Source organism: Phyllobates terribilis, unplaced genomic scaffold, assembly GCF_046119375.1.
Source record: "Phyllobates terribilis strain yellow unplaced genomic scaffold, ASM4611937v1 Scaffold_14__1_contigs__length_39327217, whole genome shotgun sequence".
In the NCBI taxonomy this organism is placed as follows: Eukaryota; Metazoa; Chordata; class Amphibia; order Anura; family Dendrobatidae; genus Phyllobates; species Phyllobates terribilis.
In genome coordinates this window covers 12,919,447-12,945,928 of record NW_027362774.1, presented here as the reverse complement: position 1 = coordinate 12,945,928, position 26,482 = coordinate 12,919,447, and the positions used below count along the sequence as shown (strand labels likewise).

The 26,482-nt window shown below is 46.1% G+C and overlaps 1 protein-coding gene across 3 annotated transcripts in view; it reads left to right on the top strand.

Annotated features, from left to right (window-relative positions):
- The window catches only part of N4BP1 (NEDD4 binding protein 1), a 146,501-nt gene that overhangs the window by 71,584 nt on the left and 48,435 nt on the right, over positions 1–26,482 (top strand). For all 3 annotated transcript variants that reach the window (XM_073659679.1, XM_073659680.1, XM_073659681.1), the window contains exons 2-3: positions 1,217–1,519; positions 3,196–4,631. In XM_073659679.1, coding sequence (XP_073515780.1) covers positions 1,217–1,519; positions 3,196–4,631 — 1,739 coding nt within the window. The remainder of the gene's footprint in view (positions 1–1,216; positions 1,520–3,195; positions 4,632–26,482) is intronic.

Here is a 26,482-nt window from a genome sequence, read left to right as displayed (position 1 = left end):
GTATACTGCCCCTCGCCGTCGCCGCCCCGCTGTATACTGCCCCTCGCCGTCGCTGCCCCGCTGTATACTGCCCCTCGCCGTCGCAGCCCCGCTGTATACTGCCCCTCGCCGTCGCCGCCCCGCTGTATACTGCCCCTCGCCGTCGCCGCCCCGCTGTATACTGCCCCTCGCCGTCGCCGCCCCGCTGTATACTGCCCCTCGCCGTCGCCGCCCCGCTGTATACTGCCCCTCGCCGTCGCCGCCCCGCTGTATACTGCCCCTCGCCGTCGCCGCCCCGCTGTATACTGCCCGTCGCCGCCCCGCTGTATACTGCCCCTCGCCGTCGCCGCCCCGCTGTATACTGCCCCTCGCCGTCGCCGCCCCGCTGTATACTGCCCCTCGCCGTCGCCGCCCCTCCTTATACTGCCCCCCCGCCGTCGCCGCCCCTCCTTATACTGCCCGCCCGCCGTCGCCGCCCCTCCTTATACTGCCCGCCCGCCGTCGCCGCCCCTCCTTATACTGCCCCCCCGCCGTCGCTGCCCCTTCTTATACTGCCCCTCCTTATACTGCCCCTCCCGTCGCTGCCCCTCCTTATACTGCCCCTCCCGTCGCTGCCCCTCCTTATACTGCCCCTCCCGTCGCTGCCCCTCCTTATACTGCCCCTCCCGTCGCTGCCCCTCCTTATACTGCCCCTCCCGTCGCTGCCCCTCCTTATACTGCCCCTCCCGTCGCTGCCCCTCCTTATACTGCCCCTCCCGTCGCTGCCCCTCCCGCGTACTGCCCCCCCTCTGCCGGCATCACTGCCCCCCCCCCTCCGCCGGCATCACTGCCCCCCACGTTGTGACCTCGTGGTTGCAGACGCCAGTGTCCCCTCCATTATTCGTTATTTTACATAATGTGATGGAGCAGATGACATAATGCAGATTATTCCCCTGGCGCCACGAGTCACCTGCGCTTATTGTGTCTGACACCTCTGTGGACAGCGCACATGACAGCCTCGTTACAGTGTGTCATGAAGCTGCTTAGTCAGGGGGAATTTCCATCTAAAAATATAAATCGCCCCTTTCCTTGTTTTCTCCCCAACACTAGAGGTTTTTGGGTTCATGCACGGGGTGTCAGTGTCCTCTGGACCAGTGCCCCCTCTGGTCACACCGGTGTTTGCGCTGGACCATCAGACCTTCTTTGGGTCTCAGTGATCAGGTAATCTGATGTTTCTGTTGTCTCGCTCCTCTCCCAGGTGCGCAGCGTCCACAATGAGCGCCACTCCGGACTGATCCTAGCACCAGGGATGGCTAACGTGACCTCGCAGAGCAGGGCAGAAGATGAGACCCCCAGCGCAGACGTGGTGGACGAATTCACCGCCCCCGGAGAGCAGGGCTGCTCGCTGCAGCGGAGCCGCGGCCGGGTGCAGACCTTGTTCCCGGTGATCTTCACAGTTCTCGGGTCTTTGGAGAAATTTAACTACGAGGACAATGGGAAGATCCCCGGACGCATCTGGCTGCAACTCAAAGGCAAAAGACAAGCGGTGCTCAAAGCCAAGGTACAGATCTGTACCCTCGTACCATCGTTGGGGGTCCGACTCCTAATCATGTTTGATGGAGGGGCCTCTCTCGGTCCCCTTCATTGTGGACCTTTCTGTCGTGTGTATGGGCCGCGTTCCTTGGAGATTTCTCAGCAGTGCCGGCTCGTAGAGGGGGCCCTCATTTGGGGACGTCTTGGAGACGACTCCTTTAATATCTACCTTATTTTTTTGGCCGGTAACCCATTTAGGTGTCAGCAAATTACTGTAAATTCCCCATAAAATGATGAGCAGACGTTGCAGAGCTGCAACTTCTACGTGTCGTGTGTCAGGATGTCCTAAAGACGTAATTTCCCAGGAGGAAGCCAGAGTCACTAAACCTGTATTTCGGGTGCTGAGGCTGGGAGTCCTGTGTACGGTGACACGCGGCGCTGTCATCCAAGGCTGAGAACACACCTCTTATGTGCCTGTAGAGTGGGAAGAAACAGACGTACGAGGGCGGTCCAGCGGCTACTTCTGGGGTCTTTAAGAGGCTTATTTAGCGGACGTCACGATTTTGATGGGGAAGGCGGACAGAGGGGGTGGGCTGAGCAGGGGGAGGTGGACGGAGGGGGGGGGCCTGCGGAGGGGGAGGTGGATGGAGGGGGGGTTGCGCAGGGGGAGGCGTGCGGAGAGGGGGGCCTGCGCAGGGGGAGGCGGACGGATGGATGTGGCAGTGGCTTATTCCGCTTTTCTTACTGAAGACATGTATGATGAGCCCGGCTGGGTGTGCTTGTGCATGGAGCGGCTGCTGCTCGGGGTGCATGGAGCGGCTGCTGCTCGGGGTGCATGGAGCGGCTGCTGCTCGGGGTGCATGGAGCGGCTGCTGCTCGGGGTGCATGGAGCGGCTGCTGCTCGGGGTGCATGGCGGCGACCATGTACATGAGCTGGGACCCTAGTGAGGTTATTTTTTTGCCGTGTCTGCAGTGATGGGATATTGCTGACACCGGGTCATGCAGAGTATTATACATTGTATACATTAATGATAAGTCGGCGATACACTACGATAAATCTATTCCTCAATCCATGGGGTCTTATAGTCCTGGAGACTCAGTAGGGGTTGTACTAGTTTGCTAAATAATCGCCTTTATAAACAGCCCTGAGGATCGGGTTATAAGACTCCTTCTTCCCTGTAACCTGCTGGTTATGTAATGGCTAAAGCCAAATGATTGATTGGTTATTTGCTGGGACGTCGTCTGAGCCAACATATGAAATGTGCCTGATAACGAGTGGAAATCCCAGCGATGAGGAAGTTTCTGCTGTACAGGAAGTTGTTGTGGATTTCTGCGGCCGGACAGAGGGAAGTGTGCGGCGTCGGGTCACAGTATAGGGAAACTCCACACCGAGCCGCCAGGATATTCGGAGAAGTGACTGATTCATTCTGAATCATTGCTGACCCTCGCTTCATTCATCCTTCTTAAAACAGATTTTTATATCTTAATAATATAATTTCAGCTATGCAGAGCACAGCAGCCAATAACAGGCATTTCTACTGCTGTGCTCTGCATAGCTGCTGCCTTACTCTGCAGTAACCTAGTGCCGGCCTTCATTGCTAGTAGAAGCCGTCCTGACCTTGTAGGCTTTGGAGGGGTGAGATTTTACGCATCTGCACCTTCTTTTTCTGAGGATCTTGCTCTTCTTTTTTTCTCATTTTGCAGGAATATATTAAAGGTCTTTGTGAACCTGAGATGGAGATGAAGGAGAGTTACCCTAAGCAGATGCATTGCATATTCGCGGGGGCTATGGGTTTGTTCATGGACCATCTGATTATGGACACTTCTGCCCACGTCACCATGTTGGAAATCGGACTTCTCAGTATTAAAGGGGGAACAGAACCCGTTGTCATGGCCCAGAGCCACGTCCAGCAGTTCGTAAGACTTTTCAGAAATAACGAAAGTTTACCCCAAAGTCGAGAACCGGAGGTGAAAAAGAGGTTTAAATCTTTTGTGGAGGCCAATGCAGATAAGTACACGATGGACTTATTGTTACTGCCCAGCGCCTTGAAGGAGGAGCTGCTGACTCTCACGTCGGAGGATAAGTCGTGTGACGCCGACCGGGAGATCGCCGCAGTTATTACCAATGCTAAGACCCCTAGTAGTCCGTGCATGGAGACATCAAGAAAAAAGCCGCGGACCCCCGTAACGGAGCTAACCAGCCAGCTGGACTCTGTGTTTTCCAGGGTACCCGAAACCACAGCGAACCCTGCACATGTGTCGTTCACCCGCCCGGACAGACTGTCCACAAAGAGGCGATGCTCCGAGAACGAAGAGCGATGCCTGAAGAAGCCGTTCTCCTTAGACTGCATCCAAAAAGATGGTGCCAGCGCCGCCACCGCCAACGTGCCCATCATAGATCTGATGGCCGATTCCAGCGAAGACTCGTTGATCATCGTGGATGACGACGACGACGACACCATAAGCCCCGAATCCGAGTACAAAATCCTTGTGAACTTTTTCAGGACGATGGGATATTCCAAGGAGGTGGTTGAGAAGGTTATCCATGAGTCAGGACAGTCCGAAGAGCCCTTAAAGCTTCTTGAAGAAATTGAAAAAGAAAGCAACAAGGTGCCGACGGTCAAGACCGAGAGTCGGCAAAACGCTAAAGACGTTAATGCACCGAAGCCGAGGCAGGAGGCGATGGTGGATCCCGTCTGGACACGCACGGCCGGCAATGAAGAGATGGGGAACGTCGGGAAGAAAAACCCAACAGCTACTCAAGGATTTTACACTCAAGGACCAGCAATGGAAGGCAGTTTACTAAAAAACTTTACTTTTGTTGCAAGAGGCGCCTCCAGTCCTCCAAGGAATAAGATCATCGCAGTCCCAGACGGAGCGGGACCTTCCCACGTCCTCCCGGCACAGCAGGTGACGAGACAGATCCCCGTAAGATGCAGCAATTCTCATCCACCGAAACCTGTGCAGAGCGACGTGAAGCCCTCGGCATCGGTGAGGCCGGCGAAGCACAACCCGCCGGTGACCGGAGTACAGATATTCCTCAACTCCATAAAGACCCCCTATAGGCTGGAGCTGAAGAACGAGCCGGGGAGAGCGGACCTGAAACACATAGTCATCGATGGGAGCAACGTCGCCATCAGGTCAGCGCTGAGCTGCTTCTTGTCAGACTAGTGGGGGCAAACTACTGTGCTGGTCAGGAGCAGCGCTCATGTTACTGTGCAGGGCAGGAGCAGCGCTCATTATGTTACTGTGTGGGGCAGGAGCAGCGCTCATTATGTTACTGTGCGGGGCAGGAGCAGCGCTCATTATGTTACTGTGCGGGGCAGGAGCAGCGCTCATTATGTTACTGTGCAGGGCAGGAGCAGCGCTCATTATGTTACTGTGCTGGGCAGGAGCAGCGCTCATTATGTTACTGTGCGGGGCAGGAGCAGCGCTCATTATGTTACTGTGCGGGGCAGGAGCAGCGCTCATTATGTTACTGTGCGGGGCAGGAGCAGCGCTCATTATGTTACTGTGCGGGTCAGGAGCAGCGCTCATTATGTTACTGTGCGGGGCAGGAGCAGCGCTCATTATGTTACTGTGCAGGGCGGGAGCAGCCCCCATTATGTTACTGTGCAGGTCGGGAGCAGCGTTCATTATATTACTGTGCAGGTCAGGAGCAGCGCTCATTATGTTACTGTGCTGGGCAGGAGCAGCGCTCATTATTACTACTGTGCGGGGCAGGAGCAGCGCTAATTATATTACTGTGCAGGGCGGGAGCAGCCCCCATTATGTTACTGTGCAGGGCGGGAGCAGCCCCCATTATATTACTGTGCAGGTCAGGAGCAGCGCTCATTATATTACTGGGCAGGAGCAGCGCTCATTATATTACTGTGCAGGTCAGGAGCAGCGCTCATTATATTACTGTGCAGGTCAGGAGCAGCGTTCATTATATTACTGTGCAGGTCAGGAGCAGCGTTCATTATATTACTGTGCAGGTCAGGAGCGGCGCTCATTATATTACTGTGCAGGTCAGGAGCAGCGCTCATTATATTACTGTGCAGGTCAGGAGCAGCGCTCATTATATTACTGTGCAGGTCAGGAGCAGCGCTCATTATATTACTGTGCAGGTCAGGAGCAGCGCTCATTATATTACTGTGCAGGGCGGGAGCGGACCCCATTATATTACTGTGCAGGGCGGGAGCGGACCCCATTATATTACTGTGCAGGGCGGGAGCGGACCCCATTATATTACTGTGCAGGGCGGGAGCGGACCCCATTATATTACTGTGCAGGGCGGGAGCAGCGCTCATTATATTACTGTGCAGGTCAGGAGCAGCGCTCATTATATTACTGTGCGGGGCGGGAGCAGCGCTCATTATATTACTGTGCGGGGCAGGAGCAGCGCTCATTATAATACTGTGCGGGGCGGAAGCAGCGCTCATTATATTACTGTGCAGGGCGGAAGCAGCGCTCATTATGTTACTGTGCAGGGCGGGAGCGGCCCCCCATTATGTTACTGTGCAGGGCGGGAGCGGCCCCCCATTATATTACTGTGCAGGGCGGGAGCGGCCCCCCATTATATTACTGTGCAGGGCGGGAGCGGCCCCCCATTATATTACTGTGCAGGGCGGGAGCGGCCCCCATTATATTACTGTGCAGGGCGGGAGCGGCCCCCATTATATTACTGTGCAGGGCGGGAGCGGCCCCCATTATATTACTGTGCAGGGCGGGAGCGGCCCCAATTATATTACTGTGCAGGTCGGGAGCAGCGCTCATTATATTACTGTGCAGGGCGGGAGCGGCCCCCCATTATATTACTGTGCAGGGCGGGAGCGGCCCCCATTATATTACTGTGCAGGGCGGGAGCGGCCCCCATTATATTACTGTGCAGGGCGGGAGCGGCCCCCATTATATTACTGTGCAGGGCGAGAGCAGCGCTCATTATATTACTGTGCAGGGCGGGAGCGGCCCCCATTATATTACTGTGCAGGGCGGGAGCGGCCCCCATTATATTACTGTGCAGGGCGGGAGCGGCCCCCATTATATTACTGTGCAGGGCGGGAGCGGCCCCCATTATATTACTGTGCAGGTCGGGAGCAGCGCTCATTATATTACTGTGCAGGGCGGGAGCGGCCCCCCATTATATTACTGTGCAGGGCGGGAGCGGCCCCCATTATATTACTGTGCAGGGCGGGAGCGGCCCCCATTATATTACTGTGCAGGGTGAGAGCAGCGCTCATTATATTACTGTGCAGGGCGGGAGCGGCCCCCATTATATTACTGTGCAGGTCAGGAGCAGCGCTCATTATATTACTGTGCAGGGCGGGAGCGGCCCCCATTATATTACTGTGCAGGGCGGGAGCATCGCTCATTATATTACTGTGCAGGGCGGGAGCGGCCCCCATTATATTACTGTGCAGGGCGGGAGCGGCCCCCATTATATTACTGTGCAGGGCGGGACTGCAGGTTTTGGCAGAAGTTAGAAATAAATGTTTTTGAGCGCTGGAGATGGTGGGTGAGAGTCTGATGCCAGTCACAAGGGGGCGCTGACTGGCAGGGAGCGGATATTGTACATCTGTTATGTGGCAGAAAACCCAAATCTCAACACAGGATGAGAGTTGTAGTCCTACTGCAGCTGCTACACTGCACAGCTTACACGTCTCCTCACGCTCACTGCTATCGTGTCATAGTGAAGACTGAGGATCGAAAAGTGTGTGGAAGATTATTCTGCTCACAGCAAACCGCAATTAATAATTACATCACTGATCCTGAGTTACATCCTGTATTATACTCCAGAGCTGCACTCACTATTCTGCTGGTGCACTCACTGTGTACATACATTACATTACTGATCCTGAGTTACCTCCTGTATTATACTCCAGAGCTGCACTCACTATTCTGCTGGTGCAGTCACTGTGTACATAAATTACATTACTGATCCTGAGTTACCTCCTGTATTATACTCCAGAGCTGCACTCACTATTCTGCTGGTGCACTCACTGTGTACATACATTACATTACTGATCCTGAGTTACCTCCTGTATTACACTCCAGAGCTGCGCTCACTATTCTGCTGGTGCAGTCACTGTGTACATAAATTACATTACTGATCCTGAGTTACATCCTGTATTATACTCCAGAGCTGCACTCACTATTCTGCTGGCGCAGTCACTGTGTACATACATTACTGACCCTGTACGGATCCTGAGTTACATCCTGTATTATACTCCAGAGCTGCACTCACTATTCTGCTGGTGCAGTCACTGTGTACATACATTACATTACTGATCCTGAGTTACATCCTGTATTATACCCCAGAGCTAAACTCACTATTCTGCTGGTGCAGTCACTGTGTACATACATTACATTACTGATCTTGAGTTACATTGTTTATTATACTCCAGAGCTGCACTCACTATTCTGCTGGTGCAGTCACTGTGTACGGACATTACATTACTGATCCTGAGTTACCTCCTGTATTATACTCCAGAGCTGCACTCACTATTCTGCTGGTGCACTCACTGTGTACATACATTACATTACTGATCCTGAGTCACCTCCTGTATTATACTCCAGAGCTGCACTCACTATTCTACTGGTGCAGTCACTGTATACATACATTACATTACTGATCCTGAGTTACATCCTGTATTATACTCCAGAGCTGCACTCACTATTCTGCTGGTGCAGTCACTGTGTACATACATTACATTACATTACTGATCCTGAGTTACATCCTGTATTATACCCCAGAGCTGCACTCACTATTCTGCTGGTGCAGTCACTGTGTACATAAATTACATTACTGATCCTGAGTTACATCCTGTATTATACTCCAGAGCTGCACTCACTTTTCTGCTGGTGCAGTCACTGTGTACATACATTACATTTCTGATCCTGAGTTACATCCTGTATTATACCCCAGAGCTGCACTCACTATTCTGCTGGTGCAGTCACTGTGTACATATATTACATTACTGATCCTGAGTTACATCCTGTATTATACCCCAGAGCTGCACTCACTTTTCTGCTGGTGCAGTCACTGTGTACATACATTACTGATCCTGAGTTACCTCCTGTATTATACTCCAGAGCTGCACTCACTATTCTGCTGGTGCAGTCACTGTGTACATACATTACATTTCTGATCCTGAGTTACATCCTGTATTATACCCCAGAGCTGCACTCACTTTTCTGCTGGTGCAGTCACTGTGTACATACATTACATTTCTGATCCTGAGTTACATCCTGTATTATACCCCAGAGCTGCACTCACTATTCTGCTGGTGCAGTCACTGTATACATACTTTACTGATCCTGAGTTACCTCCTGTATTATACTCCAGAGCTGTACTCACTATTCTGCTGGTGCAGTCACTGTGTATATACATTACATTACTGATCCTGAGTTACATCCTGTATTATACTCCAGAGCTGCACTCACTATTCTTCTGGTGCAGTCACTGTGTACATACATTACATTACTGATCCTGAGTTACCTCCTGTATTATACTCCAGAGCTGCACTCACTATTCTGCTGGTGCAGTCACTGTATACACACATTACATTACTGATCCTGAGTTACCTCCTGTATTATACTCCAGAGCTGCACTCACTATTCTGCTGGTGCAGTCACTGTGTACATACATTACATTACTCATCCTGAGTGACATCCTGTATTATACTCCAGAGCTGCACTCAATATTCTGCTGGTGCAGTCACTGTGTACATACATTACATTACTGATCCTGAGTTACCTCCTGTATTATACCCTAGAGCTGCACTCACTATTCTGCTGGTGCAGTCACTGTGTACATATATTACATTACTGATCCGGAGTTACCTCCTGTATTATACGCCAGAGCTGCGCTCACTATTCTGCTGGTGCAGTCACTGTGTACATACATTACATTACTGATCCGGAGTTACATCCTGTATTATACTCCAGAGCTGCACTCACTATTCTGCTGGTGCAGTCACTGTGTACATACATTACTGATCCTGAGTTACCTCCTGTATTATACTCCAGAGCTGTACTCACTATTTTGCTGGTGCAGTCACTGTGTATATACATTACATTACTGATCCTGAGTTACATCCTGTATTATACTCCAGAGCTGCACTCACTATTCTTCTGGTGCAGTCACTGTGTACATACATTACATTACTGATCCTGAGTTACCTCCTGTATTATACTCCAGAGCTGCACTCACTATTCTGCTGGTGCAGTCACTGTGTACATACATTACTGATCCTGAGTTACCTCCTGTATTATACTCCAGAGCTGCACTCACTATTCTGCTGGTGCAGTCACTGTGTACATATATTACATTACTGATCCTGAGTTACATCCTGTATTATACCCCAGAGCTGCACTCACTTTTCTGCTGGTGCAGTCACTGTGTACATACATTACATTTCTGATCCTGAGTTACATCCTGTATTATACCCCAGAGCTGCACTCACTACTCTGCTGGTGCAGTCACTGTATACATACATTACTGATCCTGAGTTACCTCCTGTATTATACTCCAGAGCTGCACTCACTATTCTGCTGATGCAGTCACTGTGTACATACATTACATTTCTGATCCTGAGTTACATCCTGTATTATACCCCAGAGCTGCACTCACTTTTCTGCTGGTGCAGTCACTGTGTACATACATTACTGATCCTGAGTTACCTCCTGTATTATACTCCAGAGCTGCACTCACTATTCTGCTGGTGCAGTCACTGTGTACATACATTACATTTCTGATCCTGAGTTACATCCTGTATTATACCCCAGAGCTGCACTCACTTTTCTGCTGGTGCAGTCACTGTGTACATACATTACATTTCTGATCCTGAGTTACATCCTGTATTATACCCCAGAGCTGCACTCACTATTCTGCTGGTGCAGTCACTGTATACATACTTTACTGATCCTGAGTTACCTCCTGTATTATACTCCAGAGCTGTACTCACTATTCTGCTGGTGCAGTCACTGTGTATATACATTACATTACTGATCCTGAGTTACATCCTGTATTATACTCCAGAGCTGCACTCACTATTCTTCTGGTGCAGTCACTGTGTACATACATTACATTACTGATCCTGAGTTACCTCCTGTATTATACTCCAGAGCTGCACTCACTATTCTGCTGGTGCAGTCACTGTATACACACATTACATTACTGATCCTGAGTTACATCCTGTATTATACTCCAGAGCTGCACTCACTATTCTTCTGGTGCAGTCACTGTGTACATACATTACATTACTCATCCTGAGTGACATCCTGTATTATACTCCAGAGCTGCACTCAATATTCTGCTGGTGCAGTCACTGTGTACATACATTACTGATCCTGAGTTACCTCCTGTATTATACCCTAGAGCTGCACTCACTATTCTGCTGGTGCAGTCACTGTGTACATATATTACATTACTGATCCGGAGTTACCTCCTGTATTATACGCCAGAGCTGCGCTCACTATTCTGCTGGTGCAGTCACTGTGTACATACATTACATTACTGATCCGGAGTTACATCCTGTATTATACTCCAGAGCTGCACTCACTATTCTGCTGGTGCAGTCACTGTGTACATACATTACTGATCCTGAGTTACCTCCTGTATTATACTCCAGAGCTGTACTCACTATTCTGCTGGTGCAGTCACTGTGTATATACATTACATTACTGATCCTGAGTTACATCCTGTATTATACTCCAGAGCTGCACTCACTATTCTTCTGGAGCAGTCACTGTGTACATACATTACATTACTGATCCTGAGTTACCTCCTGTATTATACTCCAGAGCTGCACTCACTATTCTGCTGGTGCAGTCACTGTGTACATACATTACTGATCCTGAGTTACCTCCTGTATTATACTCCAGAGCTGCACTCACTATTCTGCTGGTGCAGTCACTGTGTACATACATTACATTACTGACCCTGTACGGATCCTGAGTTACATCCTGTATTATACTCCAGAGCTGCACTCACTATTCTGCTGGTGCAGTCACTGTGTACATACATTACATTACTGATCCTGAGTTACATCCTGTATTATACCCCAGAGCTAAACTCACTATTCTGCTGGTGCAGTCACTGTGTACATACATTACATTACTGATCCTGAGTTACATCGTTTATTATACTCCAGAGCTGCACTCACTATTCTGCTGGTGCAGTCACTGTGTACGGACATTACATTACTGATCCTGAGTTACCTCCTGTATTATACTCCAGAGCTGCTCTCACTATTCTGCTGGTGCACTCACTGTGTACATACATTACATTACTGATCCTGAGTCACCTCCTGTATTATACTCCAGAGCTGCACTCACTATTCTACTGGTGCAGTCACTGTATACATACATTACATTACTGATCCTGAGTTACATCCTGTATTATACTCCAGAGCTGCACTCACTATTCTGCTGGTGCAGTCACTGTGTACATACATTACATTACATTACTGATCCTGAGTTACATCCTGTATTATACCCCAGAGCTGCACTCACTATTCTGCTGGTGCAGTCACTGTGTACATAAATTACATTACTGATCCTGAGTTACATCCTGTATTATACTCCAGAGCTGCACTCACTATTCTGCTGGTGCAGTCACTGTGTACATACATTACATTACTGATCCTGAGTTACATCCTGTATTATACTCCAGAGCTGCACTCACTTTTCTGCTGGTGCAGTCACTGTGTACATACATTACATTTCTGATCCTGAGTTACATCCTGTATTATACCCCAGAGCTGCACTCACTATTCTGCTGGTGCAGTCACTGTGTACATATATTACATTACTGATCCTGAGTTACATCCTGTATTATACCCCAGAGCTGCACTCACTTTTCTGCTGGTGCAGTCACTGTGTACATACATTACATTTCTGATCCTGAGTTACATCCTGTATTATACCCCAGAGCTGCACTCACTACTCTGCTGGTGCAGTCACTGTATACATACATTACTGATCCTGAGTTACCTCCTGTATTATACTCCAGAGCTGCCCTCACTATTCTGCTGATGCAGTCACTGTGTACATACATTACATTTCTGATCCTGAGTTACATCCTGTATTATACCCCAGAGCTGCACTCACTTTTCTGCTGGTGCAGTCACTGTGTACATACATTTCTGATCCTGAGTTACATCCTGTATTATACCCCAGAGCTGCACTCACTTTTCTACTGGTGCAGTCACTGTGTACATACATTACATTTCTGATCCTGAGTTACATCCTGTATTATACCCCAGAGCTGCACTCACTATTCTGCTGGTGCAGTCACTGTATACATACTTTACTGATCCTGAGTTACCTCCTGTATTATACTCCAGAGCTGTACTCACTATTCTGCTGGTGCAGTCACTGTGTATATACATTACATTACTGATCCTGAGTTACATCCTGTATTATACTCCAGAGCTGCACTCACTATTCTTCTGGTGCAGTCACTGTGTACATACATTACATTACTGATCCTGAGTTACCTCCTGTATTATACTCCAGAGCTGCACTCACTATTCTGCTGGTGCAGTCACTGTATACACACATTACATTACTGATCCTGAGTTACCTCCTGTATTATACTCCAGAGCTGCACTCACTATTCTGCTGGTGCAGTCACTGTGTACATACATTACATTACTCATCCTGAGTGACATCTTGTATTATACTCCAGAGCTGCACTCAATATTCTGCTGGTGCAGTCACTGTGTACATACATTACATTACTGATCCTGAGTTACCTCCTGTATTATACTCCAGAGCTGCACTCACTATTCTGCTGGTGCAGTCACTGTGTACATACATTACTGATCCTGAGTTACCTCCTGTATTATACTCCAGAGCTGCACTCACTATTCTGCTGGTGCAGTCACTGTGTACATACATTACATTACTGATCCTGAGTTACATCCTGTATTATTCTCCAGAGCTGCACTCACTATTCTGCTGGTGCAGTCACTGTGTACATACATTACATTACTGATCCTGAGTTACATCCTGTATTATACCCCAGAGCTGCACCCACTATTCTGCTGGTGCAGTCACTGTGTACATAAATTACATTACTGATCCTGAGTTACATCCTGTATTATACTCCAGAGCTGCACTCACTATTCTGCTGGTGCAGTCACTGTGTACATACATTACATTACTGATCCTGAGTTACATCCTGTATTATACTCCAGAGCTGCACTCACTATTCTGCTGGTGCAGTCACTGTGTACATACATTACATTACTGATCCTGAGTTACCTCCTGTATTATACCCCAGAGCTGCACCCACTATTCTGCTGGTGCAGTCACTGTGTACATAAATTACATTACTGATCCTGAGTTACATCCTGTATTATACTCCAGAGCTGCACTCACTATTCTGCTGGTGCAGTCACTGTGTACATACATTACATTACTGATCCTGAGTTACATCCTGTATTATACTCCAGAGCTGCACTCACTATTCTGCTGGTGCAGTCACTGTGTACATACATTACATTTCTGATCCTGAGTTACATCCTGTATTATACTCCAGAGCTGCACTCACTATTCTGCTGGTGCAGTCACTGTGTACATACATTACATTACTGATCCTGAGTTACATCCTGTATTATACCCCAGAGCTAAACTCATTATTCTGCTGGTGCAGTCACTGTGTACATACATTACATTACTGATCCTGAGTTACATCGTTTATTATACTCCAGAGCTGCACTCACTATTCTGCTGGTGCAGTCACTGTGTACATACATTACATTTCTGATCCTGAGTTACATCCTGTATTGTACCCCAGAGCTGCACTCACTACTCTGCTGGTGCAGTCACTGTATACATACATTACTGATCCTGAGTTACCTCCTGTATTATACTCCAGAGCTGCACTCACTATTCTGCTGGTGCAGTCACTGTGTACATACATTACATTTCTGATCCTGAGTTACATCCTGTATTATACCCCAGAGCTGCACTCACTATTCTGCTGGTGCAGTCACTGTATACATACATTTCTGATCCTGAGTTACATCCTGTATTATACCCCAGAGCTGCACTCACTTTTCTGCTGGTGCAGTCACTGTGTACATACATTACATTTCTGATCCTGAGTTACATCCTGTATTATACCCCAGAGCTGCACTCACTATTCTGCTGGTGCAGTCACTGTATACATTCTTTACTGATCCTGAGTTACCTCCTGTATTATACTCCAGAGCTGTACTCACTATTCTTCTGGTGCAGTCACTGTGTACATACATTACATTACTGATCCTGAGTTACATCCTGTATTATACTCCAGAGCTGCACTCACTATTCTGCTGGTGCAGTCACTGTGTACATACATTACATTTCTGATCCTGAGTTACCTCCTGTATTATACTCCAGAGCTGCACTCACTATTCTGCTGGTGCAGTCACTGTGTACATACATTGCTGATCCTGAGTTACCTCCTGTATTATACTCCAGAGCTGTACTCACTATTCTGCTGGTGCAGTCACTGTGTATATACATTACATTACTGATCCTGAGTTACCTCCTGTATTATACTCCAGAGCTGCACTCACTATTCTGCTGGTGCAGTCACTGTGTACATACATTACATTACTCACCCTGAGTGACATCCTGTATTATACTCCAGAGCTGCACTCACTATTCTGCTGGTGCAGTCACTGTGTACATACATTACATTACTGATCCTGAGTTACCTCCTGTATTATACCCTAGAGCTGCACTCGCTATTCTGCTGGTGCAGTCACTGTGTACATACATTACATTACTCATCCTGAGTTACATCCTGTATTATACTCCAGAGCTGCACTCACTATTCTGCTGGTGCAGTCACTGTGTACATACATTACATTACTCATCCTGAGTTACATCCTGTATTATACTCCAGAGCTGCACTCACTATTCTGCTGGTGCAGTCACTGTGTACATACATTACATTACTGACCCTGTACGGATCCTGAGTTACATCCTGTATTATACTCCAGAGCTGCACTCACTATTCTGCTGGTGCAGTCACTGTGTACATACATTACATTACTGATCCTGAGTTACATCCTGTATTATACCCCAGAGCTAAACTCACTATTCTGCTGGTGCAGTCACTGTGTACATACATTACATTACTGATCCTGAGTTACCTCCTGTATTATACCCTAGAGCTGCACTCGCTATTCTGCTGGTGCAGTCACTGTGTACATACATTACATTACTCATCCTGAGTTACATCCTGTATTATACTCCAGAGCTGCACTCACTATTCTGCTGGTGCAGTCACTGTGTACATACATTACATTACTCATCCTGAGTTACATCCTGTATTATACTCCAGAGCTGCACTCACTATTCTGCTGGTGCAGTCACTGTGTACATACATTACATTACTGACCCTGTACGGATCCTGAGTTACATCCTGTATTATACTCCAGAGCTGCACTCACTATTCTGCTGGTGCAGTCACTGTGTACATACATTACATTACTGATCCTGAGTTACATCCTGTATTATACCCCAGAGCTAAACTCACTATTCTGCTGGTGCAGTCACTGTGTACGGACATTACATTACTGATCCTGAGTTACCTCCTGTATTATACTCCAGAGCTGCACTCACTATTCTGCTGGTGCACTCACTGTGTACATACATTACATTACTGATCCTGAGTCACCTCCTGTATTATACTCCAGAGCTGCACTCAGTATTCTGCTGGTGCAGTCACTGTGTACATACATTACATTACTGATCCTGAGTTACATCCTGTATTATACTCCAGAGCTGCTCTCACTATTCTGCTGGTGCAGTCACTGTGTACATACATTACTGATCCTGAGTTACCTCCTGTATTATACTCCAGAGCTGTACTCACTATTCTGCTGGTGCAGTCACTGTGTATATACATTACATTACTGATCCTGAGTTACATCCTGTATTATACTCCAGAGCTGCACTCACTATTCTTCTGGTGCAGTCACTGTGTACATACATTACTGATCCTGAGTTACCTCCTGTATTATACTCCAGAGCTGCACTCACTATTCTGCTGGTGCAGTCACTGTGTACATACATTACTGATCCTGAGTTACCTCCTGTATTATACTCCAGAGCTGCACTCACTATTCTGCTGGTGCAGTCACTGTGTACATACATTACATTACTGACCCTGTACGGATCCTGAGTTACATCCTGTATTATACTCCAGAGCTGCACTCACTATTCTGCTGGTGCAGTCACTGTGTACATACATTACATTACTGATCCTGAGTTACATCCTGTATTATACCCCAGAGCTAAACTCACTATTCTGCTGGTGCAGTCACTGTGTACATACATTACATTACTGATCCTGAGTTACATCGTTTATTATACTCCAGAGCTGCACTCACTATTCTGCTGGTGCAGTCACTGTGTACGGACATTACATTACTGATCCTGAGTTACCTCCTGTATTATACTCCAGAGCTGCACTCACTATTCTGCTGGTGCACTCACTGTGTACATACATTACATTACTGATCCTGAGTCACCTCCTGTATTATACTCCAGAGCTGCACTCACTATTCTACTGGTGCAGTCACTGTATACATACATTACTGATCCTGAGTTACATCCTGTATTATACTCCAGAGCTGCACTCACTATTCTGCTGGTGCAGTCACTGTGTACATACATTACATTACTGATCCTGAGTTACATCCTGTATTATACCCCAGAGCTGCACCCACTATTCTGCTGGTGCAGTCACTGTGTACATAAATTACATTACTGATCCTGAGTTACATCCTGTATTATACTCCAGAGCTGCACTCACTATTCTGCTGGTGCAGTCACTGTGTACATACATTACATTACTGATCCTGAGTTACATCCTGTATTATACTCCAGAGCTGCACTCACTATTCTGCTGGTGCAGTCACTGTGTACATACATTACATTTCTGATCCTGAGTTACATCCTGTATTATACTCCAGAGCTGCACTCACTATTCTGCTGGTGCAGTCACTGTGTACATATATTACATTACTGATCCTGAGTTACATCCTGTATTATACCCCAGAGCTGCACTCACTTTTCTGCTGGTGCAGTCACTGTGTACATACATTACATTTCTGATCCTGAGTTACATCCTGTATTATACCCCAGAGCTGCACTCACTATTCTGCTGGTGCAGTCACTGTATACATACTTTACTGATCCTGAGTTACCTCCTGTATTATACTCCAGAGCTGTACTCACTATTCTGCTGGTGCAGTCACTGTGTATATACATTACATTACTGATCCTGAGTTACATCCTGTATTATACTCCAGAGCTGCACTCACTATTCTTCTGGTGCAGTCACTGTGTACATACATTACATTACTGATCCTGAGTTACCTCCTGTATTATACTCCAGAGCTGCACTCACTATTCTGCTGGTGCAGTCACTGTATACACACATTACATTACTGATCCTGAGTTACCTCCTGTATTATACTCCAGAGCTGCACTCACTATTCTGCTGGTGCAGTCACTGTGTACATACATTACATTACTCATCCTGAGTGACATCCTGTATTGTACTCCAGAGCTGCACTCAATATTCTGCTGGTGCAGTCACTGTGTACATACATTACATTACTGATCCTGAGTTACCTCCTGTATTATACCCTAGAGCTGCACTCACTATTCTGCTGGTGCAGTCACTGTGTACATATATTACATTACTGATCCGGAGTTACCTCCTGTATTATACGCCAGAGCTGCGCTCACTATTCTGCTGGTGCAGTCACTGTGTACATACATTACATTACTGATCCGGAGTTACATCCTGTATTATACTCCAGAGCTGCACTCACTATTCTGCTGGTGCAGTCACTGTGTACATACATTACTGATCCTGAGTTACCTCCTGTATTATACTGCAGAGCTGTACTCACTATTCTGCTGGTGCAGTCACTGTGTATATACATTACATTACTGATCCTGAGTTACATCCTGTATTATACTCCAGAGCTGCACTCACTATTCTTCTGGTGCAGTCACTGTGTACATACATTACATTACTGATCCTGAGTTACCTCCTGTATTATACTCCAGAGCTGCACTCACTATTCTGCTGGTGCAGTCACTGTGTACATACATTACTGATCCTGAGTTACCTCCTGTATTATACTCCAGAGCTGCACTCACTATTCTGCTGGTGCAGTCACTGTGTACATACATTACATTACTGACCCTGTACGGATCCTGAGTTACATCCTGTATTATACTCCAGAGCTGCACTCACTATTCTGCTGGTGCAGTCACTGTGTACATACATTACATTACTGATCCTGAGTTACATCCTGTATTATACCCCAGAGCTAAACTCACTATTCTGCTGGTGCAGTCACTGTGTACATACATTACATTACTGATCCTGAGTTACATCGTTTATTATACTCCAGAGCTGCACTCACTATTCTGCTGGTGCAGTCACTGTGTACGGACATTACATTACTGATCCTGAGTTACCTCCTGTATTATACTCCAGAGCTGCACTCACTATTCTGCTGGTGCACTCACTGTGTACATACATTACATTACTGATCCTGAGTCACCTCCTGTATTATACTCCAGAGCTGCACTCACTATTCTACTGGTGCAGTCACTGTATACATACATTACATTACTGATCCTGAGTTACATCCTGTATTATACTCCAGAGCTGCACTCACTATTCTGCTGGTGCAGTCACTGTGTACATACATTACATTACATTACTGATCCGGAGTTACATCCTGTATTATACCCCAGAGCTGCACTCACTATTCTGCTGGTGCAGTCACTGTGTACATAAATTACATTACTGATCCTGAGTTACATCCTGTATTATACTCCAGAGCTGCACTCACTATTCTGCTGGTGCAGTCACTGTGTACATACATTACATTACTGATCCTGAGTTACATCCTGTATTATACTCCAGAGCTGCACTCACTATTCTGCTGGTGCAGTCACTGTGTACATACATTACATTTCTGATCCTGAGTTACATCCTGTATTATACCCCAGAGCTGCACTCACTATTCTGCTGGTGAAGTCACTGTGTACATATATTACATTACTGATCCTGAGTTACATCCTGTATTATACCCCAGAGCTGCACTCACTTTTCTGCTGGTGCAGTCACTGTGTACATACATTACATTTCTGATCCTGAGTTACATCCTGTATTATACCCCAGAGCTGCACTCACTACTCTGCTGGTGCAGTCACTGTATACATACATTACTGATCCTGAGTTACCTCCTGTATTATACTCCAGAGCTGCCCTCACTATTCTGCTGATGCAGTCACTGTGTACATACATTACATTTCTGATCCTGAGTTACATCCTGTATTATACCCCAGAGCTGCACTCACTTTTCTGCTGGTGCAGTCACTGTGTACATACATTTCTGATCCTGAGTTACATCCTGTATTATACCCCAGAGCTGCACTCACTTTTCTACTGGTGCAGTCACTGTGTACATACATTACATTTCTGATCCTGAGTTACATCCTGTATTATACCCCAGAGCTGCACTCACTATTCTGCTGGTGCAGTCACTGTATACATACTTTACTGATCCTGAGTTACCTCCTGTATTATACTCCAGAGCTGTACTCACTATTCTGCTGGTGCAGTCACTGTGTATATACATTACATTACTGATCCTGAGTTACATCCTGTATTATACTCCAGAGCTGCACTCACTATTCTTCTGGTGCAGTCACTGTGTACATACATTACATTACTGATCCTGAGTTACCTCCTGTATTATACTCCAGAGCTGCACTCACTATTCTGCTGGTGCAGTCACTGTATACACACATTACATTACTGATCCTGAGTTACCTCCTGTATTATACTCCAGAGCTGCACTCACTATTCTGCTGGTGCAGTCACTGTGTACATACATTACATTACTCATCCTGAGTGACATCTTGTATTATACTCCAGAGCTGCACTCAATATTCTGCTGGTGCAGTCACTGTGTACATACATTACATTACTGATCCTGAGTTACCTCCTGTATTATACCCTAGAGCTGCACTCACTATTCTGCTGGTGCAGTCACTGTGTACATATATTGCAATACTGATCCGGAGTTACCTCCTGTATTATACGCCAGAGCTGCGCTCACTATTCTGCTGGTGCAGTCACTGTGTACATACATTACATTACTGATCCTGAGTTACATCCTGTATTATACTCCAGAGCTGCACTCACTATTCTGCTGGTGCAGTCACTGTGTACATACATTACTGATCCTGAGTTACCTCCTGTATTATACTCCAGAGCTGTACTCACTATTCTGCTGGTGCAGTCACTGTGTATATACATTACATTACTGATCCTGAGTTACATCCTGTATTATACTCCAGAGCTGCACTCACTATTCTTCTGGTGCAGTCACTGTGTACATACATTACATTACTGATCCTGAGTTACCTCCTGTATTATACTCCAGAGCTGCACTCACTATTCTGCTGGTGCAGTCACTGTGTACATACATTACTGATCCTGAGTTACCTCCTGTATTATACTCCAGAGCTGCACTCACTATTCTGCTGGTGCAGTCACTGTGTACATACATTACATTACTGACCCTGTACGGATCCTGAGTTACATCCTGTATTATACTCCAGAGCTGCACTCACTATTCTGCTGGTGCAGTCACTGTGTACATACATTACATTACTGATCCTGAGTTACATCCTGTATTATACCCCAGAGCTAAACTCACTATTCTGCTGGTGCAGTCACTGTGTACATACATTACATTACTGATCCTGAGTTACATCGTTTATTATACTCCAGAGCTGCACTCACTATTCTGCTGGTGCAGTCACTGTGTACGGACATTACATTACTGATCCTGAGTTACCTCCTGTATTATACTCCAGAGCTGCACTCACTATTCTGCTGGTGCACTCACTGTGTACATACATTACATTACTGATCCTGAGTCACCTCCTGTATTATACTCCAGAGCTGCACTCACTATTCTACTGGTGCAGTCACTGTATACATACATTACTGATCCTGAGTTACATCCTGTATTATACTCCAGAGCTGCACTCACTATTCTGCTGGTGCAGTCACTGTGTACATACATTACATTACTGATCCTGAGTTACATCCTGTATTATTCTCCAGAGCTGCACTCACTATTCTGCTGGTGCAGTCACTGTGTACATACATTACATTACTGATCCTGAGTTACATCCTGTATTATACCCCAGAGCTGCACCCACTATTCTGCTGGTGCAGTCACTGTGTACATAAATTACATTACTGATCCTGAGTTACATCCTGTATTATACTCCAGAGCTGCACTCACTATTCTGCTGGTGCAGTCACTGTGTACATACATTACATTACTGATCCTGAGTTACATCCTGTATTATACTCCAGAGCTGCACTCACTATTCTGCTGGTGCAGTCACTGTGTACATACATTACATTACTGATCCGGAGTTACCTCCTGTATTATACCCCAGAGCTGCACCCACTATTCTGCTGGTGCAGTCACTGTGTACATAAATTACATTACTGATCCTGAGTTACATCCTGTATTATACTCCAGAGCTGCACTCACTATTCTGCTGGTGCAGTCACTGTGTACATACATTACATTACTGATCCTGAGTTACATCCTGTATTATACTCCAGAGCTGCACTCACTATTCTGCTGGTGCAGTCACTGTGTACATACATTACATTACTGATCCTGAGTTACATCCTGTATTATACCCCAGAGCTAAACTCATTATTCTGCTGGTGCAGTCACTGTGTACATACATTACATTACTGATCCTGAGTTACATCGTTTATTATACTCCAGAGCTGCACTCACTATTCTGCTGGTGCAGTCACTGTGTACATACATTACATTTCTGATCCTGAGTTACATCCTGTATTATACTCCAGAGCTGCACTCACTATTCTGCTGGTGCAGTCACTGTGTACATACATTACATTACTGATCCTGAGTTACATCCTGTATTATACCCCAGAGCTAAACTCATTATTCTGCTGGTGCAGTCACTGTGTACATACATTACATTACTGATCCTGAGTTACATCGTTTATTATACTCCAGAGCTGCACTCACTATTCTGCTGGTGCAGTCACTGTGTACGGACATTACATTACTGATCCTGAGTTACCTCCTGTATTATACTCCAGAGCTGCACTCACTATTCTGCTGGTGCACTCACTGTGTACATACATTACATTACTGATCCTGAGTCACCTCCTGTATTATACTCCAGAGCTGCACTCACTATTCTACTGGTGCAGTCACTGTATACATACATTACTGATCCTGAGTTACATCCTGTATTATACTCCAGAGCTGCACTCACTATTCTGCTGGTGCAGTCACTGTGTACATACATTACTGATCCTGAGTTACATCCTGTATTATACCCCAGAGCTGCACCCACTATTCTGCTGGTGCAGTCACTGTGTACATAAATTACATTACTGATCCTGAGTTACATCCTGTATTATACTCCAGAGCTGCACTCACTATTCTGCTGGTGCAGTCACTGTGTACATACATTACATTACTGATCCTGAGTTACATCCTGTATTATACTCCAGAGCTGCACTCACTATTCTGCTGGTGCAGTCACTGTGTACATACATTACATTTCTGATCCTGAGTTACATCCTGTATTATACACCAGAGCTGCACTCACTATTATGCTGGTGCAGTCACTGTGTACATACATTACATTACTGATCCTGGGTTACATCCTGTATTATACCCCAGAGCTGCACTCACTATTCTGCTGGTGCAGTCACTGTGTACATATATTACATTACTGATCCTGAGTTACATCCTGTATTATACCCCAGAGCTGCACTCACTTTTCTGCTGGTGCAGTCACTGTGTACATACATTACATTTCTGATCCTGAGTTACCTCCTGTATTATACTCCAGAGCTGCACTCACTATTCTGCTGGTGCAGTCACTGTGTACATACATTACATTTCTGATCCTGAGTTACATCCTGTATTATACCCCAGAGCTGCACTCACTATTCTGCTGGTGCAGTCACTGTGTACATATATTACATTACTGATCCTGAGTTACATCCTGTATTATACCCCAGAGCTGCACTCACTTTTCTGCTGGTGCAGTCACTGTGTACATACATTACATTTCTGATCCTGAGTTACATCCTGTATTATACCCCAGAGCTGCACTCACTATTCTGCTGGTGCAGTCACTGTATACATTCTTTACTGATCCTGAGTTACCTCCTGTATTATACTCCAGAGCTGTACTCACTATTCTTCTGGTGCAGTCACTGTGTACATACATTACATTACTGATCCTGAGTTACCTCCTGTATTATACTCCAGAGCTGCACTCATTATTCTGCTGGTGCAGTCACTGTGTACATACATTGCTGATCCTGAGTTACCTCCTGTATTATACTCCAGAGCTGTACTAACTATTCTGCTGGTGCAGTCACTGTGTATATACATTACATTACTGATCCTGAGTTACCTCCTGTATTATACTACAGAGCTGCACTCACTATTCTGCTGGTGCAGTCACTGTGTACATACATTACATTACTCACCCTGAGTGACATCCTGTATTATACTCCAGAGCTGCACTCACTATTCTGCTGGTGCAGTCACTGTGTACATACATTACATTACTGATCCTGAGTTACCTCCTGTATTATACCCTAGAGCTGCACTCGCTATTCTGCTGGTGCAGTCACTGTGTACATACATTACATTACTCATCCTGAGTTACATCCTGTATTATACTCCAGAGCTGCACTCACTATTCTGCTGGTGCAGTCACTGTGTACATACATTACATTACTCATCCTGAGTTACATCCTGTATTATACTCCAGAGCTGCACTCACTATTCTGCTGGTGCAGTCACTGTGTACATACATTACATTACTGATCCTGAGTTACATCCTGTATTATACTCCAAAGCTGCACTCACTATTCTGCTGGTGCAGTCACTGTGTACGGACATTACATTACTGATCCTGAGTTACCTCCTGTATTATACTCCAGAGCTGCACTCACTATTCTGCTGGTGCACTCACTGTGTACATACATTACATTACTGATCCTGAGTCACCTCCTGTATTATACTCCAGAGCTGCACTCAGTATTCTGCTGGTGCAGTCACTGTGTACATACATTACATTACTGATCCTGAGTTACATCCTGTATTATACTCCAGAGCTGCACTCACTATTCTGCTGGTGCAGTCACTGTGTACATACATTACTGATCCTGAGTTACCTCCTGTATTATACTCCAGAGCTGTACTCACTATTCTGCTGGTGCAGTCACTGTGTATATACATTACATTACTGATCCTGAGTTACATCCTGTATTATACTCCAGAGCTGCACTCACTATTCTTCTGGTGCAGTCACTGTGTACATACATTACTGATCCTGAGTTACCTCCTGTATTATACTCCAGAGCTGCACTCACTATTCTGCTGGTGCAGTCACTGTGTACATACATTACTGATCCTGAGTTACCTCCTGTATTATACTCCAGAGCTGCACTCACTATTCTGCTGGTGCAGTCACTGTGTACATACATTACATTTCTGATCCTGAGTTACATCCTGTATTATACCCCAGAGCTGCACTCACTATTCTGCTGGTGCAGTCACTGTGTGCATACATTACGTTTCTGATACTGAGTTACATCCTGTATTATACCCCAGAGCTGCACTCACTACTCTGCTGGTGCAGTCACTGTATACATACATTACTGATCCTGAGTTACCTCCTGTATTATACTCCAGAGCTGCACTCACTATTCTGCTGGTGCAGTCACTGTGTACATACATTACATTACTCATCCTGAGTTACATCCTGTATTATACTCCAGAGCTGCACTCACTATTCTGCTGGTGCAGTCACTGTGTACATACATTACATTACTCATCCTGAGTTACATCCTGTATTATTCTCCAGAGCTGCACTCACTATTCTGCTGGTGCAGTCACTGTGTACATACATTACATTACTGACCCTGTACGGATCCTGAGTTACATCCTGTATTATACTCCAGAGCTGCACTCACTATTCTGCTGGTGCAGTCACTGTGTACATACATTACATTACTGATCCTGAGTTACATCCTGTATTATACCCCAGAGCTAAACTCACTATTCTGCTGGTGCAGTCACTGTGTACATACATTACATTACTGATCCTGAGTTACATCCTGTATTATACCCCAGAGCTAAACTCACTATTCTGCTGGTGCAGTCACTGTGTACATACATTACATTACTGATCCTGAGTTACATCGTTTATTATACTTCAAAGCTGCACTCACTATTCTGCTGGTGCAGTCACTGTGTACGGACATTACATTACTGATCCTGAGTTACCTCCTGTATTATACTCCAGAGCTGCACTCACTATTCTGCTGGTGCACTCACTGTGTACATACATTACATTACTGATCCTGAGTCACCTCCTGTATTATACTCCAGAGCTGCACTCACTATTCTGCTGGTGCAGTCACTGTGTACATACATTACATTACTGATCCTGAGTTACATCCTGCATTATACTCCAGAGCTGCACTCACTATTCTGCTGGTGCAGTCACTGTGTACATACATTACATTACTGATCCTGAGTTACATCCTGTATTATACTCCAGAGCTGCACTCACTATTCTGCTGGTGCAGTCACTGTGTACATACATTACTGATCCTGAGTTACCTCCTGTATTATACTCCAGAGCTGTACTCACTATTCTGCTGGTGCAGTCACTGTGTATATACATTACATTACTGATCCTGAGTTACATCCTGTATTATACTCCAGAGCTGCACTCACTATTCTTCTGGTGCAGTCACTGTGTACATACATTACATTACTGATCCTGAGTTACCTCCTGTATTATACTCCAGAGCTGCACTCACTATTCTGCTGGTGCAGTCACTGTGTACATACATTACTGA